This window comes from Oncorhynchus keta, unplaced genomic scaffold (assembly GCF_023373465.1).
Source record: "Oncorhynchus keta strain PuntledgeMale-10-30-2019 unplaced genomic scaffold, Oket_V2 Un_contig_20982_pilon_pilon, whole genome shotgun sequence".
NCBI classification, from domain to species: Eukaryota; Metazoa; Chordata; class Actinopteri; order Salmoniformes; family Salmonidae; genus Oncorhynchus; species Oncorhynchus keta.
This window is the reverse complement of record NW_026282258.1, coordinates 60,840-86,824: the sequence shown is the minus strand read 5'-3', so window position 1 is coordinate 86,824 and position 25,985 is coordinate 60,840. Positions and strand designations below refer to the sequence as shown.

Below are 25,985 nucleotides of genomic sequence, written 5' to 3'. Positions count from 1 at the left end.
AAGAGACTGGTTGTGTGTGTGTGTGTGTGTGTGTGTGTGTGTGTGTGTGTGTGTGTGTGTGTGTGTGTGTGTGTGTGTGTGTGTGTGTGTGTGTGTGTGTGTGTGTGTGTGTGTGTGTGTGTGTGTGTGTGTGTGTGTGTGTGTGTGTGTTGAATGTCTTTATGTTTGGTGTGAAGTAGGTGTGTTTGATCTGGTGACATATCTCTGGAACACCATCTACTGTGAGGCTGTGTTGAAGTACAGTAACGTCTGAGTCCACGTCAGTTGAGGCCTGAGTTCAGCTGAGGTAGCTACTCTCCTGGCTACAGGCCCACTGCTCTACCCTGTTAGCACACTGCACGGCACGCACAGAGAAACTGACTCTACAGTCAAACACACCTAGTGGCTCATGAAGGATAGATACTGGACATCAGTGGTGGAAAAAGTACCTGTCATACTTGAGTAAAAGTAAAGATACCTTAATAGAAAATGTGTGAAGTAAAAGTCACAAGTACTTTACACAACTGCTGTACATCATGTCGGTTTATGACAGGGAAAAAACACTCAGTGGGTTAACTCCATGAGGGTTTTAAATCATAGTTCTCAGATTAAAGTGGGTTAACTCCATGAGGGTTTTAAATCATAGTTCTCAGATTAAAGTGGGTTAACTCCATGAGTGTTTTAAATCACAGTTCTCAGATGAGTGGGTTAACTCCATGAGTGTTTTAAATCATAGTTCTCAGATTAAAGTGGGTTAACTCCATGAGTGTTTTAAATCATAGTTCTCAGATTAAAGTGGGTTAACTCCATGAGTGTTTTAAATCATAGTTCTCAGATTAAAGTGGGTTAACTCCATGAGTGTTTTAAATCATAGTTCTCAGATTAAAGTGGGTTAACTCCATGAGTGTTTTAAATCATAGTTCTCAGATTAAAGTGGGTTAACTCCATGAGTGTTTTAAATCATAGTTCTCAGATTAAAGTGGGTTAACTCCATGAGTGTTTTAAATCAGTTCTCAGATTAAAGTGGGTTAACTCCATGAGTGTTTTAAATCATTGTTCTCAGATTAGTGGGTTAAAAACACAAGTGTTTTAAATCATAGTTCTCAGCTTTAAAGCTGCAATATGTCATTTTTGGGGGGTGTCTGTGTATTGTCTTGACTGCTTTCAATAATTGTGTGTGCGGGTGGTATGACTGTCTGATGTGCTTACGTCAGAGAGAGATCTTTTCATATATTCTCTAGTCTGCAACTCAAACTGTGTTAGAAAGACTCATTTTTACACGATGGCAGCTTTTTGATCTGTTGACTTCTTCAGAGTTTTTACTGCTGAGGGTGATTAACACTGTGTGTATGTTCTGCAGCAAGCACGTAAGCCCTATGATGTGCGAGACGTGATCGAGCAGTATTCCCAAGGACACCTGAATCTCATGGTGCGCATCAAGGAGCTACAGAGGAGGTGGGCTGCATCTCAAACGGTCTCCTGAGTCCCGTTCATTTGAAATTGATATCATGGTCTTTATGTGGGTTAGCTCAGCCATTGCAATTAACTCAATTGATAAAAGTGCATGTGACTTGCACACTACAGACTCACTGGGCATAGACATCAGTTCAACATCTAGTTTTGATTTACATTTAGTTGAGTTGTCAACTAATGTGAATACAACGTCAAATCAACAAAAGCAATCACCATGTCATTAGATTTAGGTTAAAAGTTGGGTGAAAAAAAAGATGAATGTCCTCCCTCACGTTGGTGACGTTTTGCAAAACCAATTCTTTTTTTTACGTTGATACAACGTCATCACATAGATTTTTGAGGGTTTAAATGACGTGGAAACAACGTTGTTTCAACCAGTTTTTGCCCAGTGGGGATGCAGTCTTTTTTTTCTGTCACACTCGTCTGGGTCAAAAATATATTTTTTTACTGCATTAAATTGAAATAATAAATATCCTCCTTATCACCACGGAAATGACATTTTGTGTCTGACTTTCTCTCTCAGATTTTGACCCAGGTGAGTGCGACATGCTGTGCCGTGACTGCACCTGTATATAACCCAAAGCACTGCATTCAATGTGTTTAATTCTCCTCTAGATTGGACCAGTCTCTAGGGAAGCTGACCCTGTTCCAGACGAGCTCAGGTAAACAGTCCTCTACTGTAATTTACAGCATCTTAGAGGGGCTGGACACAGTACTATATCTCTATTGTATCTTACAGCATCTTAGAGGGGCTGGACACAGTACTATATCTCTACTGTATCTCACAGCATCTTAGAGGGGCTGGACACAGTACTATATCTCTATTGTATCTCACAGCATCTTAGAGGGGCTGGACACAGTACTATATCTCTACTGTATCTCACAGCATCTTAGAGGGGCTGGACACAGTACTATATCTCTACTGTATCTCACAGCATCTTAGAGGGGCTGGACACAGTACTATATCTCTACTGTATCTCACAGCATCTTAGAGGGGCTGGACACAGTACTATATCTCTACTGTATCTCACAGCATCTTAGAGGGGCTGGACACAGTACTATATCTCTACTGTATCTTACAGAATCTTACGTATCTTCTTGTTTCTTGTTACGTCGTCTTGTTTTGCTGTTCTATGACTTGGACCATGATCCTCCTGGGGCAAAAGACAAAGCCAAAGACAAAGGCAACAACACCATCGGCTCCAGGCTCAACAGGATGGAAGACAAGGTAGGACGTTACGCCACGTTACACCCTCTGCTCTCTGAACAGAGTACGGCTACTCATCTACAGGTGTCATTTCTATTGTGCCTTTAATCAGATTTCAAAGCCCTCCATTTTGTGCCACCTTACCCACAGCCGATGATAAGCACCCAACTCAGTGACACACAGCAGCCATTTTGTGCCAAATCGGTTTGTGCCAAGTCAGTTTGACTATAGAAAAGCCACCAATTTGGTTCAACTGTGTTCAGACTGATGCTTTGCAGAGGACAGTCAGTTTTTTTTTCAGTCCAGCACAGAGATCTGATAGGAGGGAATTCACTCTATACAGACATAATCAGTCCCCTAATGATATCCCTAAATAGGAGTTGAGAAACAAGGGTGGATTTTCATTTACAAAACCTTTCAAGTTTTCTATTTGTTTTGGCTTTCATTAAAACTCTTTTGATCATTTAATCAGGGATGATGTCTCGGTTTGTTTTCCCAAGATGAAAAGGATTTGGTAATTTGCCTGAAAATGGCAGATAACGAGAAAATTACAATACACATTTCCATTTTCTGCAAAAACAGACAATAAAATAGAAAGAGTATCTATTAATTATATTATATTGATCTGTACAGCATTGACGTTTCTGTTTGTCCATCTACTTACAGATACAACGCATGGACCAGACACTCAACCAAATCGCAGAGTCCCTTACCCAACTGTTGTCTGGGACAAGCCAGGGGCAGGGGGACATGGGGGAGCACAGGGGCAAGGTAGGAGGAGGTCACAGGGTGGGGCAGGTGTCCCCAGCCAGGATAGCCTACCCAGCTACGAGCAGCTCTCCACCGCGACCCTCCATCCACCCCTCAACCTCAGCCTCAGCCAAGACAAGATCTCCTGAATCGACCCTCCATCCACCCCCTCAACCCCAGCCTCAGCCAGGACAAGAGCTCCTGAATCGACCATCTATCCACCCCTCAACCCCAGCCAGGACAAGAGCTCCTGAATCAACCCTCCCCATCCACCCCTCAACCCCAGCCTCAGCCAGGACAAGAGCTCTTGAATCGACCATCCATCCACCCCTCAACCCCAGCCTCGGCCAGGACAAGAGCTCCTGAATCGACCCTCCATCCACCCCTCAACCCCAGCCTCAGCCAGGACAAGAGCTCTTGAATCGACCATCCATCCACCCCTCAACCCCAGCCAGGACAAGAGCTCCTGAATCGACCCTCCATCCACCCCTCAACCCCAGCCAGGACAAGAGCTCCTGAATCGACCATCCATCCACCCTCAACCCCAGCCTCAGCCAGGACAAGAGCTCCTGAATCGACCCTCCATCCACCCCTCAACCCCAGCATCGGCCAGGACAAGAGCACCTGAATCGACCATCAGTCCACCCTCAACACCAGCCTCAGCCAGGACAAAAGTTCCTGAATCGACCATCCATCCACCCTCAACCCCAGTCTCAGCCAGGAGAAGAGCTCCTGAATCGACCATCCATCCACCCTCAACCCCAGCCTCAGTCAAGGCAAGAGCTCCTTAATCAACCATCCATCCACCCTCAACCCCACCCTCAGCCAGGAGAAGAGCTCCTGAATCAACCATCCATCCACCCTCAACACCAGCCTCGGCCAGGACAAGAGCTCCTGAATCGACCCTCCATCCACCCCTCAACCCCAGCATCGGCCAGGACAAGAGCTCCTGAATCGACCATCCATCCACCCTCAACCCCAGCCAGGACAAGAGCTCCTGAATCGACCCTCCATCCACCCCTCAACCCCAGCCAGGACAAGAGCTCCTGAATCGACCATCCATCCACCCTCAACCCCAGCCGGGACAAGAGCTCCTGAATCGACCACCCATCCACCCTCAACCCCAGCCAGGACAAGAGCTCCTGAATCGACCCTCCATCCACCCCTCAACCCCAGCCAGGACAAGAGCTCCTGAATCGACCATCCATCCACCCCTCAACCCCAGCCAGGACAAGAGCTCCTGAATCGACCATCCATCCACCCCTCAACCCCAGCCTCAGCCAGGACAAGAGCTCTTGAATCGACCATCCATCCACCCCTCAACCCCAGCCAGGACAAGAGCTCCTGAATCGACCATCCATCCACCCTCAACCCCAGCCAGGACAAGAGCTCCTGAATCGACCCTCCATCCACCCTCAACCCCAGCCAGGACAAGAGCTCCTGAATCGACCATCCATCCACCCTCAACCCCAGCCGGGACAAGAGCTCCTGAATCGACCCCCCATCCACCCCTCAACCCCAGCCTCAGCCAGGACAAGAGCTCCTGAATCGACCCTCCATCCACCCTCAACCCCAGCATCGGCCAGGACAAGAGCACCTGAATCGACCATCCATCCACCCTCAACCCCAGCCGGGACAAGAGCTCCTGAATCGACCACCCATCCACCCTCAACCCCAGCCTCAGCCAGGACAAGAGCTCCTGAATCGACCATCCATCCACCCTCAACCCCAGCCGGGACAAGAGCTCCTGAATCGACCACCCATCCACCCTCAACCCCAGCCTCAGCCAGGACAAGAGCTCCTGAATCGACCACCCATCCACCCTCAACCCCAGCCTCAGCCAGGACAAGAGCACCTGAATCGACCATCCATCCACCTCAACCCCAGCCAGGAGAAGAGCTCCTGAATCGACCATCCATCCACCCTCAACCCCAGCCTCAGCCAAGAGAAGAGCTCCTGAATCGACCCTCCATCCACCCCCTCAACCCCAGCCTCAGCCAGGACAAGAGCTCCTGAATTGACCATCCATCCACCCCTCAACCCCAGCCGGGACAAGAGCTCCTGAATCGACCATCCATCCACCCTCAACACCAGCCTCAGCCGGGACAAGAGCTCCTGAATCGACCATCCATCCACCCCTCAAACCCAGCATCGGCCAGGACAAGAGCTCCTGAATCGACCATCCATCCACCCTCAACCCCAGCCTCAGCCAGGACAAGAGCTCCTGAATCGACCATCGGTCCACCCTCAACCCCAGGCTCAGCCAAGACAAAAGTTCCTGAATCGACCATCCATCCACCCCTCAACCCCAGTCTCAGCCAGGAGAAGAGCTCCTGAAACGACCCTCCATCCACCCCTCAACCCCAGCCTCAGCCGGGACAAGAGCTCCTGAATCGACCATCCATCCACCCTCAACCCCAGCCTCAGCCAGGAGAAGAGCTCCTGAATCGACCATCCATCCACCCTCAACACCAGCCTCAGCTAGGACAAGAGCTCCTGAATCGACCATCCATCCACCCCTCAACCCCAGCATCGGCCAGGAGAAGAGCTCCTTAATCAACCATCCATCCACCCTCAACCCCACCCTCAGCCAGGAGAAGAGCTCCTGAATCAACCATCCATCCACCCTCAACACCAGCCTCGGCCAGGACAAGAGCTCCTGAATCGACCCTCCATCCACCCCTCAACCCCAGCATCGGCCAGGACAAGAGCACCTGAATCGACCATCCATCCACCCTCAACCCCAGCCAGGAGAAGAGCTCCTGAATCGACCATCAGTCCACCTTCAACCCCAGCCAGGAGAAGAGCTCCTGAATCGACCATCCATCCACCCTCAACACCAGCCTCGGCCAGGACAAGAGCTCCTGAATCGACCATCCATCCACCCTCAACACCAGCCTCAGCCAGGACAAAAGTTCCTGAATCGACCATCCATCCACCCCTCAACCCCAGTCTCAGCCAGGAGAAGAGCTCCTGAATCGACCATCCATCCACCCTCAACACCAGCCTCGGCCAGGACAAGAGCTCCTGAATCGACCATCCATCCACCCCTCAACCCCAGCCTCAGCCAGGACAAGAGCTCCTGATGCAGAGAAACACCAAAACCATTTTGACGCTTTCTCTCTTTGTCTTATTCTGAGATCAGTGTTCTTCATGATAATGAACCAGCTGTGTAGTGCTAGGGCAAAAAAACTAAATGAGCACCCAGTGGGGGCCCCAGGACCAAGTTTGGGAAACCCTGCCCTAGAAAAGAACCGTATAGACAGGAGATTTAGCAACTCTCGGAGGACAATCGAATTTTAAAAAAATATATATATTTATTGTTAAAAGTGGAACCAACACAATTCAGCTTTTGGCCTTTAAACAAAGATTATTTAATTTAATTCCAATGTCCTCCCAAGAGTTGCTATATCTCCTCTACTTCAGTTTGCTCCTCAATTCATGCACCTTGGTTGGAGAGCGAGGTAGCTGCAGTGCTCCCTTCCCTAGAACAGAACAGTGCCTCAGCCTACAGGACAAGCCAGCTAGACACACAGACGGGACATATTTTTCATAGATCCTGGATATGATTATGTTTCTGAATTCTCATTTACTGCAATTGTCAATGTTCTAAGGGGAACTTTTCTTGGAAATGTGAGCAAGCGCCATTTTCAAACGCTTTCCTCAATCAACAGGAAATAAGATTAGAGTGCATATATAACATTATTCCGGCTGTGTACGAGCATTGGAATGTTACAATATCAAAAAGTAACGGTAGAATTCTATTTGATTTGAAATATGTTGATATGCAAAGCCAACACTTCAGTATAAAGGTAGCTATGTTTTCTGATGGTGAATATGGAATGATTATAATAACACTGTTTTCTGATGGTGAATATGGAATGATTATAATAACACTATGTTTTCTGATGGTGAATATGGAATGATTATAATAACACTATGTTTTCTGATGGTGAATATGGAATGATTATAATAACACTATGTTTTCTGATGGTGAATATGGAATGATTATAATAACACTGTTTTCTGATGGTGAATATGGAATGATTATAATAACACTATGTTTTCTGATGGTGAATATGGAATGATTATAATAACACTATGTTTTCTGATGGTGAATATGGAATGATTATAATAACACTATGTTTTCTGATGGTGAATATGGAATGATTATAATAACACTATGTTTTCTGATGGTGAATATGGAATGATTATAATAACACTATGTTTTCTGATGGTGAATATGGAATGATTATAATAACACTATGTTTTCTGATGGTGAATATGGAATGATTATAATAACACTATGTTTTCTGATGGTGAATATGGAATGATTATAATAACACTGTTTTCTGATGGTGAATATGGAATGATTATAATAACACTGTTTTCTGATGGTGAATATGGAATGATGTCCATACTAAAAGTAGGCAGTTATAATAACACTATGTTTTCAAAAGGTTCTCCATGTATGTACCGTCGAAACATAAACTAAAGTGTTGGGGTCGGGGTGAGGGCTTTTATGTAGATTTTCAATGCAATCAAATTGTGTAGCTATCCTGTTTTATAAAGATTTTGCATCGCCAATAAATGAATGTGGCAAATATCCATAACTTCTTTGGGGGGGGATTGTCAAACAATTCTGTTCAACCATGGATCTTGCATCAATAATTTAGTTCTAGATTATTACATCCAAGTTAGGTCATATCAATGTCCCATTGGAAGCTGTATGTGTGGAATGTGCCTTAAAGGACTATAACATTTAAGATACATTGTCCTGTCCCTTTAAAAGCCACAACATTAACCTTGCCCCTGCCTCCCCGGAGTAGACTCCATTCCATGAAGACCAAAGGGAGGGAAGAGTTAATTGCACCTAGGTCCCCCTTCCCCTCTCATGTCTTGTGCCTTGGGGGATGGTGGATGGAAGGACCAGTGGCGTGGCTAATACCAGAGCTTTGGACAGATGACCTCAGCTGCAGCAGATGGTGACCTCATCCCGCTTGCCTTCCGGGGATCCTTCCATTCCTTCAGTAGTAGTAGGCACACAGATAAAAGAGCAGATGACCATCTGGGCCCTGCCTGCCTTCTGCCTGGGTGCTCATGACAATAGCACCCCCTCTCTAAGTGTGGTGTGTAAGTGTGGGGGTCGTTGTGGCAGTCATTGTGGTGCTTTTGGAGGTGGGTGAGGGGAGAGGAGAGAGGTGTTGCTATAGGAACACTGCTGGGTTCTAGAGCTTTGTAGAGGTCCGGTTGACTGGTCTTAGTGATAAGACGGGCTTGGTATTCTGACCAACAAAGAGGGAAATAACAGCTCATGTGCTGCTCCACAAACACATCCTTTATCACGCTGGTGATCGCTACTATGTTTCAAAGTTGGTCTATGATACATTCAGAATGGTCCTCATTCTGGGTAGAGAGACAAATACACCCCTATGCTACTGCACTAATTGGCATTGAATCAACAACATTTTATTTTTTTATTTTTTTATTTGACTTTTATTTAACCAGGCAAGTCAGTTAAGAACACATTCTTATTTTCAATGACTGCCTATGAACAGGGGCAGAACGACAGATTTGTACCTTGTCAGCTCGGGGGTTTGAACTTGCAACCTTCCGGTTACTAGTCCAACGCTCTAACCACTAGGCTACCTGCCGACATGTCAAGAAACATGAAGTATCTTGTCTAGAGTAAGTTAGTCATGTAGAGGGAATGTGATGTTTCTGCTATTAACATAGTGAGCCTAGACAGAAAATGGTCCTGAATGAAGTTCTGCTGAGGTCATGATAGAATTCCATCCGTGTTTGACTTCTTAGTTGGTCTATTGATTAAATCTCACAACCATTTCATCCTAGCTTAATAAAATGGGCCGAGACAGTGTTAATACATAGATGGGCCGAGACAGTATTAATACAGATGGACAGAGACAGTATTAATACAGATGGGCCGAGACAGTATTAATACAGATGGACAGAGACCGTATTAATACAGATGGACAGAGACAGTATTAATACAGATGGACAGAGACAGTATTAATACAGATGGACAGAGACAGTGTTAATACATAGATGGGCCGAGACATTATTAATACAGATGGACAAAGACAGTATTAATACAGATGGACAGAGACAGTGTTAATACATAGATGGGCCGAGACATTATTAATACAGATGGACAGAGACAGTATTAATACAGATGGACAGAGACAGTATTAATACAGATGGACAGAGACAGTATTAATACAGATGGACAGAGACAGTGTTAATACAGATGGACAGAGACAGTGTTAATACAGACGGGCAGAAACAGTATTAATACAGATGGACAGAGACAGTATTAATACAGATGGACAGAGACAGTGTTAATACAGATGGACAGAGACCGTATTAATACAGATGGACAGAGACAGTGTTAATACAGATGGACTGAGACAGTATTAATACAGATGGACAGAGACAGTATTAATACAGATGGACAGAGACAGTATTAATACAGATGGACAGAGACAGTGTTAATACAGATGGACAGAGACAGTATTAATACAGATGTCTTTCATCCTTTTGATTCCATTATAATAACATCCGTTACAGTGCAGACCAAACTATTGCCAATTAAAGCCTGCTTGTCCACGTGTGGTGTGTCATATAGTCTCCCCTACAGGCAGCTCAACTGTCACTGTATCACGCACTGGACAAAGGAGAGGGAACAAAGTTACATCATGGAGGGAATTATATCAGTGGGTGGGAAATGACAAGCCCTTGGAACAGATTTAATGAAACATTGATGGTAAAGTTGGATGCCTTGGGGCGACACAATATAGACCATCTGTTACGGGAGGAAAGTGCACTAGTCCGGGCTGAATTCAGTCTACACTACTGCAGGTACAGACTATAATATTGACAACTCCATTAAATATGGAACCAAAATGAACTATTAAATACTGTGATAAAGTGACTACAGTCAATAACCATATAATATACCACTACTGTGTACTAGACTAGTTTTTAATTAATGTCTAAAGACGTATCTGAAGTAAAGATAGTGTATAAAGATAAATATTGTATAAATATATATATCTATAATTTATAAAGATATTAGTCAAAAATGGCACTAAGTGTTTTTTCTGTGTAGCCTATAGATCTTAATTGGTTAGGCCTACAGATAGAACGAAGGGCTAATAGAGTTTGGAACTAAAAATAACCATTCGAATGGGTTTCGGCACGAGAAGTAAGAATAATACAACGCATTTAACTGAAAAAGAAGAATGTAACTTTGTCAGTAAAAACACGGGGGTCTGGGAGCGTTCATTTTGCCACCAATCCGCATTTGCAGGTGAAAGAAATGGCACACTCTTTCTCCACATGTCCCTTCTTCCATGTCGCGAGCCACGATGCCAGATGGCCACTTAAATTCTTCAGGGTATTGTTCTTTTCCTGCTCTATGGCCAATCCTTGAGACGTGCGAACCCTTTAAATTGTACTGCAAATCTCCCATCCTCCCACTGCGTAATGTATATGCGCGCATCGCTCATGGATCTATTACTTCCTGTTGTTACACGATTGCTTTTGCAGTCACTATTGACTGAAGTATATGCATTACATTACCATATAGTCACGCTTATTCATTCTTCTCACAATAAAACAACTATTATTTTAGACTTTATTCTCCCACTAGAACCAGACCAAATCTAATACATTTCATTGTGTTTGATGTATTCATGTCTATTTTATAGGGACCGTTAGGTCAACAATTTCAAAGTGGACACATTAAATCATCTCTACCGTCAGACGTAGGTTAACATTTTTTTTTAAAAAAGGTATTGCACTTCTAAACGTTAAAACATATTGTTGTATTGTTTATGTACATCAGACGTATTTTCTTTATAAAAGATACGTCAGAGTGTGCACCTGCCATTAACGGTTGGTCATCTTCACAGCCTGATAGTATTGAAAAGCGAAAGCACTTGGGAGTTCATACAGAATTTGAAAAGAAACGGCAATCATTTGGGTAAGTCTTGATTACGTGTTACATTGTTTGGTTTTATTACTATACAGCGGTCTTAGGTGTTAAGGCACAAATCAGAGAGATCTTCCCCAAATCCCTGTTAAGGGCTAGTCAATCGGAAAACCCCCACATTGGTCTATGCTTACATACTGTAGAATGGATGAGTTGATTTGCATATCGACAGTGAGGGTAATAGCATCTGCGATGGTAATTAGGTTATAGTGTGTCTGCTGTTCTATGTGCGCACGCCATGTGTCCATGCGGGATTATGCACAGCAAGTGAAAGTTCGTGATTGGTATATCTACCAAAAAGGCACAATGCAGACTGATTTTATTTCCTTGAACAATGCCCATGGACATAACATATTCATTCAGTGTAGGGCTCGTCTATAGGTCTACTGCTGCTGCAATTTGTTGAGGCACTCTTCAAGTGCTGTCAAATGGAACGACTGCTGCTCTTATTGTTTCTCTAGTGTGTGTGAGCGGTGGGCAGGTGGTGTCCCTGTTCACCTCGTTAGCACACTGAAAAGTCGTTTTGGAGGTCTCACTAATTCAATAATAAAATGAGCCGAAAGTCAGCTAAATGTAAACTAAATCGTTTTTAATTGTACTTTTCACGGATACAAGTCAACAGACAAACAATATCTCATAAAACCTTAGTTGAATTAAACACATTTGAAACTTAAATAAAATAAATTAAACAATATTTTAAATAAAAGACAAAACATTGTTACTTTGGCATAAACATAGGCCAACATTTTGGATGGTTACTCCATCTTTTTTTTGTCCAAGACAGACAATAATCATAACATAACAAAAAGAGGCACATAGGCGATGGTACGATTTGTCCACGTTGTTTATCGAATTATTTGAGCTTTGCGTGGCGTTTGTTCAAGAGGAATTGAGAGGGAAGAATTGGGCTGGGTGCTCTTCATCTCCGACGTTGATCTTCTCCTTCTCTTTGGGAAAAAATCTGCGGGGAAGAAATGTAGAACGGTTAGTTCTTTAATTCACATTACAGTCAATCATACGAGAACATCGTCGTTATGTAGTCGGCAAGCCATTAAAACGAGTTGCTTATTAAGGAGTTATATAGCGTTACCAAGAAAAAGTAGACCTACCTGTAATTTGAGTAACGTTGACTGCACGTTCATAAGATGTCCTCGACCTCTTACGCCGAATACATTGTGTTGATTTGGAGTTCAATTTCCTCGTATTGGGGGAATTGGACCAATTCTCTTGGTTAACTTCGTTGGAACAAAGTGCAGTCTGTTCACAGTCTGATAGAGGGGTTTGGTTGAGGCAACAACCACGCACATTATCAGTGACAACCTCTGCGCTATAGTCTGTGTTTGATGTCACAACCTGAACCCTCACGTCTCCAACTTCCGTCGACTCCTGGTAGAAGGCAGGCATCGACTCCGCTGACATTCCTTCCCATTCATAAATCCCGGGAATCGGTGTGTTTGTCTCGAAGTGGAAATTCCATCGACGCTGGTCTCGTTCAGATATTTCCTTCAGCTTCGCCTTCAACTCGCGGCTCAGCGCATCATGGTCGACGGGTCCAAATAAGTTCCGACAAACGCTTGAATGGCGACGGGGAAGCGTTGCTCTCCCTGCCACCGCGCTCTCCAAACCAGTTGGCGTCGGAAAGTTTGTCATGACGTCCTGCGATATGTCCAGATTGAAGAAATAGAAAATGGATTCACACTGGGCTGTTTCACCTAACTACAATGTAACTTCAACTGCGACTACTGATATAATGTGGATATAGCAAGGCTATTTAAAGACCAGAGGATGCCGCCTATATAATGGCTGGTCTTGCTTATTGGTTGCCCCTTGGTTAATTCACGCCCCTTTCTTACTACTCTGCTTGCTGGGGGGCATTTGGAATGGCGCCAAATGAGGTTGACTTTTTGCCTCCTTGTGAGGGGGGTTTGTTGATTTAACCTTTCTGCACTGCAGGAGGGATTGTAGCCTCCACGTCGACATCGTGGAAGTTCCGCGTTGTAGTTGGATTTAAATTTAAAGCCAATCAGCAGAGACTGAAGCCACCCTGTAAACCCTGCATTTATTTCAGTTATTTTTTATTTAACCAGGCAAGTCAGTTAAGAACACATTCTTATTGACAATGAAGACCTACCCCGGACAAACCCAGAGGACGCTGGCCCATTGTGCGCATCCCTATGGGACTCCCAATCACGGCCGGATGTGATACAGCCTGGATTCGAACCAGGGACTGAGATGCAGTGCCTTAGACCGCTACGCCACTCGTGAACCCCTTATGGCGGGTGGCCTGCTTTGTCTGAGGAGTCTCATAGCTGGATTGAAATGTAAAAGGAATGAGCAGAGACGGTATTAACTGTAAACGCTGTCTATATCGGCTCAATCGGAAATTGCCTTTACATTTCAACGCAGATTATCTGCGATATTTCCGCGATACGGATTGATTCCAGCCTTTAATAAATGCGGCTGTTTTAAAAGGCTTTAAACCGGGTTGGCCTTTACCTTTTAATAAAAGACAACTTTGCTTCGAAAATGTGTCATATCCTCAGTGGAACAGATAAACAGCCAATAGGTTTCAGAACATTATAGAGGTTATTTGAAGCATATTCAAATGATATCCTCAGGAGTCCTCAGGGGCCTGATTGGTGTCACTTTTCGCCCATCCCTAGAAAGACACATGCATTTTGCATTTTTAACTGAAGATCAAGATTGGTTGATTATTGGAGTCAGGTGTGTTAGCTGGGCCTGACAGGTGTGTTAGCTGGGCCTGACAGGTGTGTTAGCTGGGCCTGACAGGTGTGTTAGCTGGGCCTGACAGGTGTGTTAGCTGGGCCTGACAGGTGTGTTAGCTGGGCCTGACAGGTGTGTTAGCTGGGCCTGACAGGTGTGTTAGCTGGGACTGACAGGTGTGTTAGCTGGGACTGACTGGTGTGTTAGCTGGGACTGACTGGTGTGTTAGCTGGGACTGACTGGTGTGTTAGCTGGGACTGACTGGTGTGTTAGCTGGGACTGACAGGTGTGTTAGCTGGGACTGACAGGTGTGTTAGCTGGGACTGACAGGTGTGTTAGCTGGGACTGACAGGTGTGTTAGCTGGGACTGACAGGTGTGTTAGCTGGGACTGTGTTAGCTGGGAGACAGGTGTGTTAGCTGGGACTGACAGGTGTGTTAGCTGGGACTGACAGGTGTGTTAGCTGGGACTGACAGGTGTGTTAGCTGGGACTGACAGGTGTGTTAGCTGGGACTGACAGGTGTGTTAGCTGGGACTGACAGGTGTGTTAGCTGGGACTGACAGGTGTGTTAGCTGGGTCTGACAGGTGTGTTAGCTGGGACTGACAGGTGTGTTAGCTGGGCCTGACAGGTGTGTTAGCTGGGCCTGACAGGTGTGTTAGCTGGGCCTGACAGGTGTGTTAGCTGGGCCTGACAGGTGTGTTAGCTGGGTCTGACAGGTGTGTTAGCTGGGTCTGACAGGTGTGTTAGCTGGGTCTGACAGGTGTGTTAGCTGGGTCTGACAGGTGTGTTAGCTGGGTCTGACAGGTGTGTTAGCTGGGTCTGACAGGTGTGTTAGCTGGGTCTGACAGGTGTGTTAGCTGGGTCTGACAGGTGTGTTAGCTGGGACTGACTGGTGTGTTAGCTGGGACTGACTGGTGTGTTAGCTGGGACTGACTGGTGTGTTAGCTGGGACTGACTGGTGTGTTAGCTGGGACTGACTGGTGTGTTAGCTGGGACTGACTGGTGTGTTAGCTGGGACTGACTGGTGTGTTAGCTGGGACTGACTGGTGTGTTAGCTGGGACTGACTGGTGTGTTAGCTGGGACTGACTGGTGTGTTAGCTGGGACTGACAGGTGTGTTAGCTGGGACTGGCTGGTGTGTTAGCTGGGACTGGCTGGTGTGTTAGCTGGGACTGACTGGTGTGTTAGCTGGGACTGACTGGTGTGTTAGCTGGGACTGACTGGTGTGTTAGCTGGGACTGACTGGTGTGTTAGCTGGGACTGACTGGTGTGTTAGCTGGGACTGACAGGTGTGTTAGCTGGGACTGACAGGTGTGTTAGCTGGGACTGACAGGTGTGTTAGCTGGGACTGACAGGTGTGTTAGCTGGGACTGACAGGTGTGTTAGCTGGGACTGACAGGTGTGTTAGCTGGGACTGACAGGTGTGTTAGCTGGGACTGACAGGTGTGTTAGCTGGGACTGGGGGAAAAGTGTGACACCAATCAGGCCCCGAGGACTGGAGTTGTCCAGACCTGGTGAAGACAGACATTTCTGCTTTGCAGCCTTCTTCAGTGTGTAGATAGAAACCTTTTCCATTCTAAACAGCATTTATAGGGAACACAGGTGAGCAACGGATGAGCAGCAGGTGCTTCTAATCAGGGTTGCCACTCATCTGCCAATCAAAAGGGATGTGGCTTCTCTGGTCTACCTGTATACAAGTTAACATGTTCAATATAAATCAAATGTTGTTCATATACTTATGGGTTTAGCCTCAGATAAAGATAGAAGACCCATCAACCATGTTTCATTAAAACGAAGACCACATTAGACCAGCCCGGAACTGTTTATTTGTGACTTTATGGTGATATACTGACCCCCAGTGGCAAGTATTATAGCATCCACAACGTAACCTATTGTCGGTCCTATTTGGGAGACACAGGGGCTTGTTCAGGTGAAGGCAATTTTACAATAACATAGAAATACATTGTGAAGAGCAGATATGATTCCCATGTGGACCAGGGAATCTCATCTGCTTTAAGTGACATCAGTTGTTGTATCATATCCGTCGTTGTATTATTGTATTATGTTGTTGTATTGTTGCCTCTACCTTCTTGTCCTTTGTGCTGTTGTCTGTGCCCAATAATGTTTGTACCATGTTTTGTGCTGCCTCCATGTTGTGTTGCTGCCATGCTTTGTTGTAGTCCTTAGGTCTCTTTATGTAGTATTGTGTTGTCTCTTGTCTTGATGTGTGTTATGTCCTATATTTATATGTTAATTATTATTATTTATTTATTTTTAAATCCTAGTCCCTGTCCCCACAGGAGGTCTTTTGCCTTTTGGGAGGCCGTCATTGTAAATAAGAATTTGTTCTTAACTGACTTGCCTAGTTAAATAAAGGTTAAATAAAATATAAGTTATCTGATAGTTATCAGTTATTGTACTGTAACTGTTGTATCATGTCCGTTATCAGCTGGTTGTATCATGTCCGTTATCAGCTGGTTGTATCATGTCCGTTATCTGCTGGTTGTATCATGTCCGTTATCTGCTGGTTGTATCATGTCCGTTATCTGCTGGTTGTATCATGTCCGTTATCTGCTGGTTGTATCATGTCCGTTATCTGCTGGTTGTATCATGTCCGTTATCTGCTGGTTGTATCATGTCCGTTATCTGCTGGTTGTATCATGTCCGTTATCTGCTGGTTGTATCATGTCCGTTATCTGCTGGTTGTATCATGTCCGTTATCTGCTGGTTGTATCATGTCCGTTATCTGCTGGTTGTATCATGTCCGTTATCTGCTGGTTGTATCATGTCCGTTATCTGCTGGTTGTATCATGTCCGTTATCTGCTGGTTGTATCATGTCCGTTATCTGCTGGTTGTATCATGTCCGTTATCTGCTGGTTGTATCATGTCCGTTATCTGCTGGTTGTATCATGTCCGTTATCTGCTGGTTGTATCATGTCCGTTATCTGCTGGTTGTATCATGTCCGTTATCTGCTGGTTGTATCATGTCCGTTATCTGCTGGTTGTATCATGTCCGTTATCTGCTGGTTGTATCATGTCCGTTATCTGCTGGTTGTATCATGTCCGTTATCTGCTGGTTGTATCATATCCGTTATCTGCTGGTTGTATCATATCCGTTATCAGTTGGTTGTATCATATCCGTTATCAGTTGGTTGTATCATATCCGTTATCAGTTGGTTGTATCATGTCCGTTATCTTATCCATTGTTGTATCGTATCAATGATCCGTTATTATATCATATCCGTTATCCGCTGGTTGTATCATATACAGGGTGGTACCAGTACAGAGTCAATGTGGAGACTACTCTCCCACTTAAAAAGATGAGAGAGGCCTGTAATTTTCATCATAGGTACACTTCAACTATGAGAGACAAAATGAGAAAAAAAAATCAAGAAAATCACATTGTAGGATTTTTAATGAATTTATTTGCAAATGATGGTGGAAAATAAGCCTCGGTCTGTGGTGGTATGTAGACAGCTATGACAAATACAGATGAAAACTCTAGGTAGATAGTGTGGGCTATACCTTATCATGAGATGCTCGCCTGAGGTAGAGTATAACCTCGAGACTTCCTTAGATATCATGCACCAGCTGTTATTTACAAAAATACAGACGCCGCCCCTCGTCCTACCAGACGCCGCCCCTCGTCCTACCAGACGCCGCCCCTCGTCCTACCAGACGCCGCCCCTCGTCCTACCAGACGCCGCCCCTCGTCTTACCAGATGCCACTGTTCTATCCTGCTGATACAGCGTGTTGATAATGTCGTCGTTCAGCCACGACTCCGTGAAGCATAAGATATTTCAGTTTTGAATGTCCCGTTGGTAGTTTAATCTTCCTCATAGGTCATCAATTTTATTTTTCAAAGATTGCACGTTTGCTAGCAGAACGGAAGGCAGTGGGTGTTTATTCGATCGCCTACAAATTCTCATTAGGTAGCCCGCCCTCCAGCACCCGCCCTCAAATCACAATACAGGACACACTGACTCAAGCCTGCACGCCTCCGTACCGAGGAGCACGCCTCCGTACCGAGGAGCACGCCTCCGTACCGAGGAGCACGCCTCCGTACCGAGGAGCACGCCTCCGTACACGTATACAAACAGGCACCCACGTATTCCCTCTCCCCCCACCCAGTCCTTTAGCCACACAGTCCCTCCTGCCCCACGTATTCCCTCTCCCCCCAACCCAGTCCTTTAGCCTCACAGTCCTTCCTGCCACTCATTCAAATAAGACCCGTCGTGACCAGACTCACTATTACATTTAAAAAAACAATCATGACAAACTGCACACCATCAGTATGTCTTAACCCTCTACTGCACATCGGTGCCCTCAGCACAATACCATTCTGTAGGTTTCTTTGTGTCGCCTCAGGGCAACGTTGTCAGTTTGGCTACTTTTCAGGGTAATATCATGCTCTATGAAAGTTGATGTAAAATTATAGCATTGGTGAATATTTTTTCCAACATATCCACTGACAGAGACATTCTATGGGCAGAGCGTCACAGAGCAGTTAGGAACATACATGCCCTCTGAGGACAGTGAGCTGAAGGACACTGACAGAGACATTCTATGGGCAGAGCTTCACAGAGCAGTTAGGATCATACATGCCCTCTGAGGACAGTGAGCTGAAGGACACTGACAGAGACATTCTATGGGCGGAGCTTCACAGAGCAGTTAGGATCATTCATGCCCACTGAGGACAGTGATGCAAATTCTTAATCGCTGCCAGTAGGAGACCAATCTTTTATGGTTCTTTTCCAGCAGTCTAATCTCATCTGACAGCCAACCCTCAGCTCAGTCTAGGGAAGAATATAGGTTAAATGCAGCAGTCTAATCTCATTTTACAGCCAACCCTCAGCCCTGAGCTGAGTGGCATCCATCGCTTGAGAAGAAAAATAAAAGCCAACTAACTCAGTTCAGTTACATGGAGCAACTTTTTTTGGTATTCACCTTCGCAGCCAATGAGGTTAACCTCTCCTCCTCTCCCTGTCCATCAAACTCCCTCTGATAACATCCTGTCTCATTTCATTCACATCCTTATAAGAGCTGTCATATTAAGGTACATAGTCCAGCAGTTATATTTGCCTTTGATTATAGTTGGTACAAATGTAAAATAAATATTTTGTAGTAATGTAGTATTGATAAAGGAGTACTGACAGTGTGATATAGTTGGTAGTAATGTGTATTGATAAAGGAGTACTAAAAGTGTGATATAGTTGGTAGTAATGTGTATTGATAAAGGGGTGCTGACAGTGAAATAGTTGGTAATGATGTGTATTGATAAAGGGGTGCTGACAGTGTGATATAGTTGGTAGTAATGTGTATTGATAAAGGGGTGCTGACAGTGTGATATAGTTGGTAGTAATGTGTATTGATAAAGGGGTGCTGACAGTGTGATATAGTTGGTAGTAATGTGTATTGATAAAGGGGTGCTGACAGTGAAATAGTTGGTAATGATGTGTATTGATAAAGGGGTGCTGACAGTGTGATATAGTTGGTAGTAATGTGTATTGATAAAGGGGTGCTGACAGTGTGATATAGTTGGTAGTAATGTGTATTGATAAAGGAGTACTGACAGTGTGATATAGTTGGTAGTAATGTGTATTGATAAAGGAGTGCTGACAGTGTGATATAGTTGGTAGTAATGTGTATTGATAAAGGAGTACTGACAGTGTGATATAGTTGGTAGTAATGTGTATTGATAAAGGAGTACTGACAGTGTGATATAGTTGATAATAATGTCCATTGATAAAGGAGTGCTGACAGTGTGATATAGTTGGTAGTAATGTGTATTGATAAAGGAGTGCTGACAGTGTGATATAGTTGGTAGTAATGTGTATTGATAAAGGAGTGCTGACAGTGAAATAGTTGATAATAATGTCCATTGATAAAGGAGTGCTGACAGTGTGATATAGTTGGTAGTAATGTGTATTGATAAAGGAGTGCTGACAGTGTGATATAGTTGGTAGTAATGTGTATTGATAAAGGAGTACTGACAGTGTGATATAGTTGGTAGTAATGTGTATTGATAAAGGAGTGCTGACAGTGTGATATAGTTGGTAGTAATGTGTATTGATAAAGGAGTGCTGACAGTGTGATATAGTTGGTAGTAATGTGTATTGATAAAGGAGTGCTGACAGTGAAATAGTTGATAATAATGTCCATTGATAAAGGAGTGCTGACAGTGTGATATAGTTGGTAGTAATGTGTATTGATAAAGGAGTGCTGACAGTGTGATATAGTTGGTAGTAATGTGTATTGATAAAGGAGTGCTGACAGTGTGATATAGTTGGTAGTAATGTGTATTGATAAAGGAGTGCTGACAGTGAAATAGTTGATAATAATGTCCATTGATAAAGGAGTGCTGACAGTGTGATATAGTTGGTAGTAATGTGTATTGATAAAGGAGTGCTGACAGTGTGATATAGTTGGTAGTAATGTGTATTGATAAGGGTGCTGACTGTGATATAGTTGGTAGTAATGTGTATTGATAAGGGTGCTGACAGTGTGATATAGTTGGTAGTAATGTGTATTGATAAAGGGGTGCTGACAGTGTGATATAGTTGGTAGTAATGTGTATTGATAAAGGGGTGCTGACAGTGAAATAGTTGGTAATGATGTGTATTGATAAAGGGGTGCTGACAGTGTGATATAGTTGGTAGTAATGTGTATTGATAAAGGGGTGCTGACAGTGTGATATAGTTGGTAGTAATGTGTATTGATAAAGGAGTACTGACAGTGTGATATAGTTGGTAGTAATGTGTATTGATAAAGGAGTGCTGACAGTGTGATATAGTTGGTAGTAATGTGTATTGATAAAGGAGTACTGACAGTGTGATATAGTTGGTAGTAATGTGTATTGATAAAGGAGTACTGACAGTGTGATATAGTTGATAATAATGTCCATTGATAAAGGAGTGCTGACAGTGTGATATAGTTGGTAGTAATGTGTATTGATAAAGGAGTACTGACAGTGTGATATAGTTGGTAGTAATGTGTATTGATAAAGGAGTGCTGACAGTGTGATATAGTTGGTAGTAATGTGTATTGATAAAGGAGTACTGACAGTGTGATATAGTTGGTAGTAATGTGTATTGATAAAGGAGTGCTGACAGTGTGATATAGTTGGTAGTAATGTGTATTGATAAAGGAGTGCTGACAGTGTGATATAGTTGGTAGTAATGTGTATTGATAAAGGAGTGCTGACAGTGAAATAGTTGATAATAATGTCCATTGATAAAGGAGTGCTGACAGTGTGATATAGTTGGTAGTAATGTGTATTGATAAAGGAGTGCTGACAGTGTGATATAGTTGGTAGTAATGTGTATTGATAAAGGAGTGCTGACAGTGAAATAGTTGATAATAATGTCCATTGATAAAGGAGTGCTGACAGTGTGATATAGTTGGTAGTAATGTGTATTGATAAAGGAGTGCTGACAGTGTGATATAGTTGGTAGTAATGTGTATTGATAAGGGTGCTGACTGTGATATAGTTGGTAGTAATGTGTATTGATAAGGGTGCTGACAGTGTGATATAGTTGGTAGTAATGTGTATTGATAAAGGGGGTGCTGACAGTGAAATAGTTGGTAGTAATGTGTATTGATAAAGGAGTACTGACAGTGTGATATAGTTGGTAGTAATGTGTATTGATAAAGGGGTGCTGACAGTGTGATATAGTTGGTAGTAATGTGTATTGATAAAGGAGTACTGACAGTGTGATATAGTTGGTAATAATGTGCTGACAGTGTGATATAGTTGGTAGTAATGTGTATTGATAAAGGGGTGCTGACAGTGTGATATAGTTGGTAGTAATGTGTATTGATAAAGGGGTGCTGACAGTGGGATGTAGTTGGTAATAATGTGTATTGATAAAGGAGTGCTGACAGTGTGATATAGTTGGTAGTAATGTGTATTGATAAGGGTGCTGACAGTGTGATATAGTTGGTAGTAATGTGTATTGATAAAGGAGTGCTGACAGTGTGATATAGTTGGTAGTAATGTAGTATTGATAAAGGAGTGCTGACTGTGTGATATAGTTGGTAGTAATGTGTATTGATAAAGGAGTACTGACAGTGTGATATAGTTGGTAGTAATGTGTATTGATAAAGGGGTGCTGACAGTGTGATATAGTTGGTAGTAATGTGTATTGATAAAGGGGTGCTGACAGTGTGATATAGTTGGTAGTAATGTGTATTGATAAAGGGTTGTTGACAGTGAAATAGTTGGTAATAATGTGTATTGATAAAGGGGTGCTGACAGTGTGATATAGTTGGTAGTAATGTGTATTGATAAAGGAGTGCTGACAGTGTGATATAGTTGGTAGTAATGTGTATTGATAAGGGTGCTGACAGTGTGATATAGTTGGTAGTAATGTGTATTGATAAAGGAGTGCTGACAGTGTGATATAGTTGGTAGTAATGTAGTATTGATAAAGGAGTACTGACAGTGTGATATAGTTGGTAGTAATGTGTGCTGACAGTGTGATATAGTTGGTTGTAATGTGTGCTGACAGTGTGATATAGTTGGTGGTAATGTGTATTGATAAAGGAGTGCTGACAGTGTGATATAGTTGGTAGTAATGTGTATTGATAAAGGAGTACTGACAGTGTGATATAGTTGGTAGTAATGTGTGCTGACAGTGTGATATAGTTGGTAGTAATGTGTATTGATAAAGGAGTGCTGACAGTGTGATATAGTTGGTAGTAATGTGTATTGATAAAGGAGTACTGACAGTGTGATATAGTTGGTAGTAATGTCTATTGATAAAGGAGTACTGACAGTGATATAGTTGGTAGTAATGTGTATTGATAAAGAGGTGCTGACAGTGTGATATAGTTGGTAGTAATGTGTGCTGACAGTGTGATATAGTTGGTAGTAATGTGTGCTGACAGTGTGATATAGTTGGTGGTAATGTGTATTGATAAAGGAGTGCTGACAGTGTGATATAGTTGGTAGTAATGTGTATTGATAAAGGAGTACTGACAGTGTGATATAGTTGGTAGTAATGTGTGCTGACAGTGTGATATAGTTGGTAGTAATGTGTATTGCTAAAGGAGTGCTGACAGTGTGATATAGTTGGTAGTAATGTGTATTGATAAAGGAGTACTGACAGTGTGATATAGTTGGTAGTAATGTGTATTGATAAAGGAGTGCTGACAGTGTGATATAGTTGGTAGTAATGTGTATTGATAAAGGAGTGCTGACAGTGTGATATAGTTGGTAGTAATGTGTATTGATAAAGGAGTGCTGACAGTGAAATAGTTGATAATAATGTCCATTGATAAAGGAGTGCTGACAGTGTGATATAGTTGGTAGTAATGTGTATTGATAAAGGAGTGCTGACAGTGTGATATAGTTGGTAGTAATGTGTATTGATAAAGGAGTGCTGACAGTGTGATATAGTTGGTAGTAATGTGTATTGATAAAGGAGTGCTGACAGTGAAATAGTTGATACTAATGTCCATTGATAAAGGAGTGCTGACAGTGTGATATAGTTGGTAGTAATGTGTATTGATAAAGGAGTGCTGACAGTGTGATATAGTTGGTAGTAATGTGTATTGATAAGGGTGCTGACTGTGATATAGTTGGTAGTAATGTGTATTGATAAGGGTGCTGACAGTGTGATATAGTTGGTAGTAATGTGTATTGATAAAGGGGTGCTGACAGTGTGATATAGTTGGTAGTAATGTGTATTGATAAAGGGGTGCTGACAGTGAAATAGTTGGTAATGATGTGTATTGATAAAGGGGTGCTGACAGTGTGATATAGTTGGTAGTAATGTGTATTGATAAAGGGGTGCTGACAGTGTGATATAGTTGGTAGTAATGTGTATTGATAAAGGAGTACTGACAGTGTGATATAGTTGGTAGTAATGTGTATTGCTAAAGGAGTGCTGACAGTGTGATATAGTTGGTAGTAATGTGTATTGATAAAGGAGTACTGACAGTGTGATATAGTTGGTAGTAATGTCTATTGATAAAGGAGTACTGACAGTGATATAGTTGGTAGTAATGTGTATTGATAAAGGAGTGCTGACAGTGTGATATAGTTGGTAGTAATGTGTATTGATAAAGGAGTACTGACAGTGTGATATAGTTGGTAGTAATGTGCTGACAGTGTGATATAGTTGGTAGTAATGTGTATTGATAAAGGAGTGCTGACAGTGTGATATAGTTGGTAGTAATGTGTATTGATAAAGGAGTACTGACAGTGTGATATAGTTGGTAGTAATGTCTATTGATAAAGGAGTACTGACAGTGATATAGTTGGTAGTAATGTGTATTGATAAAGAGGTGCTGACAGTGTGATATAGTTGGTAGTAATGTGTGCTGACAGTGTGATATAGTTGGTAGTAATGTGTGCTGACAGTGTGATATAGTTGGTGGTAATGTGTATTGATAAAGGAGTGCTGACAGTGTGATATAGTTGGTAGTAATGTGTATTGATAAAGGAGTACTGACAGTGTGATATAGTTGGTAGTAATGTGTATTGATAAAGGAGTACTGACAGTGTGATATAGTTGGTAGTAATGTCTGTTGATAAAGGAGTGCTGACAGTGGATTTATTCAGGTCTCTTGAATACATAAGCAGGGAAGATCATGATATGAAAGTATCACCTCCAAGGAAACATGTTTGACATTGCTTCTCTGGGAACTTGTAGGTTTTTATATGAGTTGTTAAACATTCATGTTTAGCTTTCTAGCTAGCACTCACTAATTTGTTTTTGAAACAAATGAACAAGCTCACTAGCATGTGATCCGACTGCTCTTTGTTCATCTGTGATTTGTCAGCCGATGTTTGTATATTTACTTTTGAATTGTTAAACAAATGTAGGGTGAGGCAAATTGAGCTCAGAGCCGCCGCCTGCCCCCACCCTGCGGCGTCCTACACCTGCGTCTAGCTTTCATTCTACAGAGAGCATGTGGTTCACTAGGACAACAGAACTCAGGAAGCTTTTTGCATGCAGAGCAAAAATGAAAAGGCTAACTATATATGCTTTGCATATAGGTCTAAACTCTTGGAGATGCCTCACACCTGTCATCAGCAGCAGAGTGACTGGTGAATGATTCTGGGTTAGATTTACCTGGATGTGGGGTAAAAGTCATGTTGTGCACTATGGGTGCTGTGTCTATAGGGGGCGCTACCGCTGCAGATACGATGCCCACGATGTACAGGAGTGGTCACTGGAGCGAAGGTAGGAGTGGTTTGTGTTTGTCATGGACTGTTAATGACTGGACTAAATACTGTATGTGATGTGTGATGTGTATTTGTGCTGTGGCAGTGCTCGGTTGGCCTGCTGTTGCTACTCAGCTGGACGAGGGGGACACTGGGCAACAGGACGAGTGGGGAACATGGACTTCACTGGCACCAGTAGGACAAGGGGAAAGGGAACACTGTTACACCATGTTAGAAATAGTTCCGTACCACCACCCACATTGGTCCTAAGAGACAGTTTAGTGATCAAACTGACGGGGCGAGACAGTATTAATACAGACGGGGCGAGACAGTATTAATACAGACGGGGCGAGACAGTATTAATACAGACGGGGCGAGACAGTATTAATACAGACGGGGCGAGACAGTATTAATACAGACGGGCCGAGACAGTATTAATACAGACGGGCCGAGACAGTATTAATACAGACGGGCCGAGACAGTATTAATACAGATGTCTTTCACCCTTTTGATTCCATTATAATAACGTCCGTTACAGTGCAGACCAAACTATTGCCAATTAAAGCCTGCTTGTCCACGTGTGGTGTGTCATATAGTCTCCCCTACAGGCAGATCAACTGTCACTGTATCACGCACTGGACAAAGGAGAGGGAACAAAGTTAC

At 43.3% G+C, this 25,985-nt stretch overlaps 1 protein-coding gene and 1 pseudogene across 1 annotated transcript; one reads left to right on the top strand and one right to left on the bottom strand.

The window, feature by feature from the left end:
- Positions 1-1,339: 1,339 nt before the first annotated feature.
- On the top strand, positions 1,340-4,600 carry LOC127920860 (potassium voltage-gated channel subfamily KQT member 1-like; annotated as a pseudogene).
- A 7,395-nt stretch (positions 4,601-11,995) lies between these two features.
- Positions 11,996-13,467, bottom strand: LOC118381202 (cyclin-dependent kinase inhibitor 1B-like). The gene is made up of 2 exons (XM_052504885.1): positions 12,533-13,467; positions 11,996-12,384 (listed from the first exon to the last, which is right to left on the bottom strand). Exons 1-2 carry the CDS (start codon positions 13,071-13,073, stop codon positions 12,269-12,271), a joined length of 657 nt encoding a protein of 218 aa, XP_052360845.1. The 5' UTR covers positions 13,074-13,467; the 3' UTR covers positions 11,996-12,268.
- Positions 13,468-25,985: the final 12,518 nt, after the last annotated feature.

Bases quoted from the DNA above. Each gene is read 5' to 3' on its own strand.
- LOC118381202 (XM_052504885.1), bottom strand. From the start codon at position 13,073: ATGACAAACTTTCCGACGCCAACTGGTTTGGAGAGCGCGGTGGCAGGG. The intron at 12,385-12,532 runs GTAGGTCTACTT...TCTTCCCCGCAG, and splicing joins CAACGTTACTCAAATTACAG to ATTTTTTCCCAAAGAGAAGG.